At 44.5% G+C, this 6252-nt stretch overlaps 1 protein-coding gene across 1 annotated transcript; it reads right to left on the minus strand.

Moving 5' to 3' along the window:
- Positions 1-172: 172 nt before the first annotated feature.
- slc32a1 (solute carrier family 32 member 1) lies at positions 173-3023 on the minus strand. The gene is made up of 2 exons (XM_028576675.1): positions 2637-3023; positions 173-1509 (listed from the first exon to the last, which is right to left on the minus strand). Exons 1-2 carry the CDS (start codon positions 3021-3023, stop codon positions 322-324), a joined length of 1575 nt encoding a protein of 524 aa, XP_028432476.1. The 3' UTR covers positions 173-321.
- Between the last annotated feature and the right edge of the window lie 3229 nt (positions 3024-6252).

Raw genomic sequence — 6252 nt, forward strand, 5'->3', positions numbered from 1 at the left:
TGTAAACGTTCACTCCACTGGAAAATATGTATATGTACGTTTGTTCGCATATTTGTTTTTTTTACAACATGTATCGTCCATATAGTGTGTTGTGGGTGCATTGGATTCCTTCACTACCACGGGATCTATTTCTGTGTATGCGCGCATTTTTTTCTGACTTGATGCAAGACTGTATGAGTGCGAAAATGTCCGCGTGTGTTGTGCGCGCGCTTTTTACGCATGAATAAAGCAGAGAGCTGCGCTTGCCGACAAGTCGTGTTTAAATTGTTCACTAAATGGTGGGGTTTGCAGTTAACATCTACTTCCAGCAATGGCTTGCATTTACTCTTGTATGTTATATCTGAAGGCCTCTACGAGCCCTTCCATCGAGTGGATAAACCCAGATATGCTGCATATTCCTCCTATTACAAAGATGGCGACATCAAAGAAAACCTGGTGCCATAGCAGCTTTCTCCATAAAAGCCTCAGGTGGAAGAGACTGGGAAGCAGAAAGCACAGGCCTGCACCTGTCAGGCTGCCGGTGAGACCCATAAGGAGGGCAAAATGTGGCACAAAGACCGCCATGAGCAAGGTGAACACAACAAGGATACATCGGAGACTGAGCCCCCAGGGTTTAATGCGTCCATCGCCTCTGTAGCAATCTGGAAAGATCGCACGTCCTCCGTCCTGGAAAAACGATTTCTCTAATACCTCGACAGCAGCGAAAAACGGCAGCGGATACGACAGCAAAGCTTTGGCCACTAGAAAGATGTTGACGACAGCTCTGATGGTTGGGGGCAGGTTGTCCGTGATGACCTCCTTGGTTGCATCAGCCCAGGTCAAGTAGGCCACTAGGGCGAACAGGCCCTTGAGGATGCAGGCAGCGATGTGAGTCCAGTTCATCATGCAGTGGAACTCGCTCGGTTTCTGCATGTTCCCCTCCAGAGACGGCAGGAAGATCTGCGAGGTGTAGCTGAACACGATAATCCCAATGGAGATAGGGAACTTCTTGACATCGATGTAAAACTTGACTTTGTCCCAGGCCCAGTCCCTCGCTCTGGAGAGGCAGTAGGCTATCACCAGGACGTTGATGACAAAGTGGGCTATCGTGCACAGCAAGCTGAACTTGGAGACGGCTTTCAAGCTCCTGAGGAAGGCGCAGGGGAGGAGAGCGATGGTGGCGATGATGGCCCACGACTTCTGGGAAATAGGCATGTTGGGGAAGCTGTTGTACATGAGATTGCCACTGACCACCACATACAGGATGCAAGTCATCACTAGCTCTATGATTTGGGCTACATTCACGACATGGCCACCTAATGATGGGAATCTGGGCGCGCAGCAGGCGTTGGCAATGTCCACATAGGAGTCCCTCACACGGACGAGCTGCCCGTCTTCGTCCTCCTCATACAGGCAGGCAATTAGGATTTTCCCCGTGTAACAACACACTACGGCGGCGAAAATAATGAGAAAGAGTCCGAGGTATCCTCCGTGCAGGATGGCGTAGGGCAACCCAAGAACAAACATCCCCTATAACCATAAAAAAAAGGACACAAAACATTGTTAATGGCTTAAACTGTTAAGGTTTGGTCACCAAGTAGTAGGCCTAATAATTTATGAATTCCTGAACATATATATATTTTAATTAATCTAATCTTAATAAAAACGTGGGCCTTGGTGGATGTCACTCCCGTTTTCATGTTGTGGGTTTTCCACTTTGCTTTGAGCGCATCCGCCCGCCTCTGACGTCACCACGAACTGGAGGAGACACACTCTGACGTCATGGTTACCGCCATGACCACAGCCATGATAAGGCATTGGGTCGAGGGATTTATGTCGCATAGCCTACACACGAAGACTCCACTTTCGAGTATATCCTCGCACTTTAAATGATGGTCAGTATTTTCTGAAATTAAATTTGCTCCACACATACTAATCTTCATGCTACTTATTTCTGTCTGCAAATGCAATTTCCAAGACAATATTGTGACTCATTAGCCTACACTTCATATGTTGCGTAAAGCTGTAGGCCTGTATGTCCAGACATCGTAACTTCATTTGGTACATGGGCTTCATGTTATAGCTGCAATTCATTTAAAATAGCCCCAATGTAATCCGAAAAGATGGGGGAAATAGGATCAAGATATCTACGCTCAAAGTCTAAAAAAATTATGGTGTTTTTTTATAGATTAATTTACTCGTTGCCATGCAGAGTATAAGGTGAGCAGGTATCACTGGACATCACTATGCAGACAAAGAATGTGTGTGTTGAGGGGAGGAGGAGGAGTAGGGGGGGGGCAGTCACAGGGCATCAACTCTCCCTTTTTCAGCGCATCTTAACGCCTTAGCTGCTCTGAAATCTCTGCATTGCTCAAATAAAAATATATAAAAATAAAATAAGTTGGGGTTCAAGAAATCTTTTATTCTTAAACTAAAAGTAATTCCGGTTAATCTTTTTTACAGCATTATTAAAAACTAGACGAAGTTGCTTCAAAGGGATAGAATCTGGTGTTTTAAACATGCATATTTTAATAAACCTTTTATACGGTCGCAGGTGTGCGTTTATCTCAAATTTCACAGCTGTTCTGGTGATGCCTCAGCCAATTAGAACAGAGCACCGGAACCGCCCGTTTATAATCCGTGAAGTGCGTCTTTACCTGGATTGCATTCGTGACGTTCCAGCCCGCCTCCCAAGCGGTGATTTTTGGTTTGGCTTCAGTCAACTCGTTCACCAGATCTCCGTCTTTTGAGGCTGAGTTTGGTGGACCGGTGCCGTCCCTCTGGTAGTGGCTGTCCCCATCCAGCGCTTCTCCGCTCCCCTCTCCTCCCATCTCATCGGTTGTCAAAATGTCCATCTGCATGCCTTGCCGGTGGTCGTAGTCCAGGTCATCACAGGCGGCGAAGCCCAGACCCTCCTCGTCGGTGGCGGCCTGGAAGCCCATCCTGGCGAACATCCCGCTCACCTTCGCCTGGGATTTGTTGGAGACAGTGGTGGCTGCATTTGACAATTTATTAGAAAGCTTGCTTCTGATTAACGTCGCCATTTTTCGCTCCTCTCCTAAATTGCAACTGTCTGCAGCTTAATTAGTGTTTTTTTTCTCCTCCAGTCAGTCAAAATGTGATGCTACTTTGGATGACAGCTCTCGATTTTCTGCATTAGATAAAGCCACGAGGAAAAGCGCAAGTTTTGTTTCAAGACACCGACGGGTTTCAGTTGCTATCTCCACTTATTGTTCAAGGTACGCCTGCTGCTCTTGGTTATCCCCAGGTTCATGTCACCTTCAGACGTCGCTGCTCCGTTTCTGCATTTTGGCACTGCGCTCTGATGCTTGACGAGTAGCGCACCTATTCAGTCTCTGAGGCAGTCTCTGAGGCAGTTCGGCGGTGTGCGCAAAAGCTTTACGCACGAAGAAAGGCGAGCCACAGGTTTCTGTAGGGCCTATAATATCGTTTTCTTTTGGGTTTTAAGGTGGCAGGCAGCGTTTCCAGGAGTTGGTTGCCGGTTTTCAGGTGTCTTTACTGATGCCAATGCGGTACCGTGGAGCCCGGGGGGGAGGCAGGGAGGAGACACGTGTCCTCATCAGCCTGCCAATGCAAAGCACGTCTCCAGCCCTCCCAGTGCCCCACCAGGAGAAAACGGGAGAGATTTGCTGCATTTCTAGGGGAGGTGCTTGCAGAACCCCCACCATCCCTTCCCCAACCCATAATCTATAATACCTCATCCTGACATCCAATGACATTGCGGGGGCCTTACATCCTGCATAACTTTACGCATATAAAAGAAGGGTGGAATTTGACGAAAACCCCAACTCTTTGGACCAGATAAAATACAAAACTAGGAATTTATTTTTAAGAAATATAGCCTAATTATTTTTTTTATTAGTTATTCTTTGTAATGAGAAGAGGACGTGGAGCATAAAAATAGTAACCCAAGTTGCTTCTGGGATTACATGGATCGGGTTTAAAAACCGTGTTGCGTTTGTTGAGGAAAAACTATATTTTGTGTATTTGGTCTTTGCTAATTGATGGTAAGATAACTTGAGATCGCACATATTTTAAAATAGCTTTTCAAAGTGGATACAATTTAACTTTTCACAAATTTAAACGGAGTTTGATTTTCAGGCTGAAGTCTTCAATCAGGACATTCATTCATTCATGCACTCATTCATTGAGTGCCCGTGATGAGGTAGTCTGAGCCATGGTGGTGTTTCCGTTGCGAAAAATGCATATAGCCTACGAAGGTTTATATGCTACGAGATTTGTTAATTGCAAATCTGGTAACGCCTGTTTGAAAAGAAAGGTTGACAGAGAATAACTCACGTGAAACTATTTATTTAGCATTTATTTTTTTCTTTGGAATCGAGTGTAGGCTACTGCACCATTTTACAGTCTAACGAATCGTACCCCAAATATAGAATGTATAATTTCCTGCTTCATACAAAAACAAATCTTTAATCGAGCCTGGCTAAAGAAAAATCTCATAAATTCAAGTAACACGGTGATTAGACTCTTTCTTTTCACTGTCTTTTTTTGTCTTGTTAACACATTCTAAAAAGTCATAAAAATCTTTAATTGCAGTGATTTTGTTTCTAGTTAATGTAGCCTAAGTGATTATAGCCGAGGCCCAAAGTGCTGTAAACAGATTGTTGACATTGGCTTGTCACTAGTGCTTTGTGTCCGCCATTGTTCCCTGTTTCCTCAGGCTGCAGTATCAGAGTTCATCACCATGATACAAAGCCGCGGCCTTGCTCTGCGCACTAAAATAGCCTCAACTAACATACAGTAAGTAGCTATACTGTAACCCGGTCTGTGGCTGTATCCAGGCTATTTGCTTTCTACTTGAGAATAAAAGAGTGATATGGCCTATTAAAAAGCTCTGTACCTGGTTTACTTGAATAGGTTGCAACCTGATAAGAGCAGTGAGGCAGCGGAACAACAAAAAGAATAATCTGACCGGTGATCGTCATGTGACTAAACTTTCATAAACAAAAGTCTGCCGTTATTTTTGCCCAGGGTACAAATCAGTTTGAGAGGCCTAATATGAATGTGTGACAGAGATTTAAAGAAGGATAAAACACCACAGATACGTCTGTCTGTACTGGTATTGTAAAATAGTATAGGCCTAATTATTCTAAAATCCTCTTAAAAGTAGAATAAATAACCCCCCTTTGGTGCAAACTAAGATTTGGTGCTACTGGCAAAGGCTTCATTGTTCGTTTATTTATGTAATAGCCTACTCTTTATGAAACAAAGCTGCACCACGATGATTTCACTCCCAGTTTCTGATGAGGGAATGCAGGCCGAGCTGTATCAGGCCTGTGCATCTCGTGAATCATAAAATAAATCGCTCTGTCTTGCTCCTGCTGCGTGCGTTTTGTGTGTGTGTGTGTGTGTGTGTGTGTGTGTGTGTTTCTGTTGTAATTTTCAGTTGTGGGAACGAAAATGGCTGCACCAGCTCAGAATGAAAGAGTTAATGACAGAGGCTGTTATCAGCGGGCTGCAGCCCTCTCTGATCTGCGCTGTCTGATGGAGTGTGCTGCAAGATGAAAAGAGCAGCCCTGACACCAGCGGCCAGCAGGTTACAACCAGCGCACACCTTTTCACGACCTGGTGTACAGATGATAATAATAATTATTATAATAATACTGGAAAAAAAATATTTATTAGTTATCAGGTTTGGCTACAATGAGATTTAGTCTTATTGTAATGAATCCCGTACATGCGCGAGCACAGCACGAAGACACATATATCTTATAAGTGCTCGTTTGAGGCCTCTGTTACACCGTGTCAACTTTCGCCATATATTATTGTGGGATAAGTGTCTCACACTGATGGATTAAACAGGTTTGGAGGTCTCAGACCGTCCTCACACACAAATGTAACAATAAGCTTTCAGATTCTCCGCAGACCTAAATTAAAGATGTCACACGTTTGATCACAGTTACTACGTCATCTGCATCCACGCACGGTGTCTCTGATCTCTGGGAGCGGCGTGGTTATCCGCCTGCAGAGAGGAGGAAAGTGATTTTCTCAGTTTATCACCCATCATTGTGAGAGTCATCAGAAGGTCAGGGTGCCACGTCCCACGAGAGTCTTCTTCTCTGTCGGTGTACAGATAACAGATCAAAGCTGTGTTGTCCGAGTTCGCGCTGCTTTGTGTTTGACCTGCATGTTCGATATCCACCGGATTCTTTCTTTCTTGATTTTTAAAAAGTCAAATACAAAATGGCATTGTGATCCCACCGTGTCCTCAAATCCATTTTATCCAGTATA

This window comes from Perca flavescens, chromosome 4, assembly GCF_004354835.1.
Source record: "Perca flavescens isolate YP-PL-M2 chromosome 4, PFLA_1.0, whole genome shotgun sequence".
Classification (NCBI taxonomy): Eukaryota; Metazoa; Chordata; class Actinopteri; order Perciformes; family Percidae; genus Perca; species Perca flavescens.

Coding starts and splice junctions, on each gene's coding strand:
- slc32a1 (XM_028576675.1), bottom strand. CDS start 3,023: ATGGCGACGTTAATCAGAAGCAAGCTTTCTAATAAATTGTCAAATGCA. Junction 1,510..2,636: donor ACGTCACGAATGCAATCCAG/GTAAAGACGCAC, acceptor TTATGGTTATAG/GGGATGTTTGTTCTTGGGTT.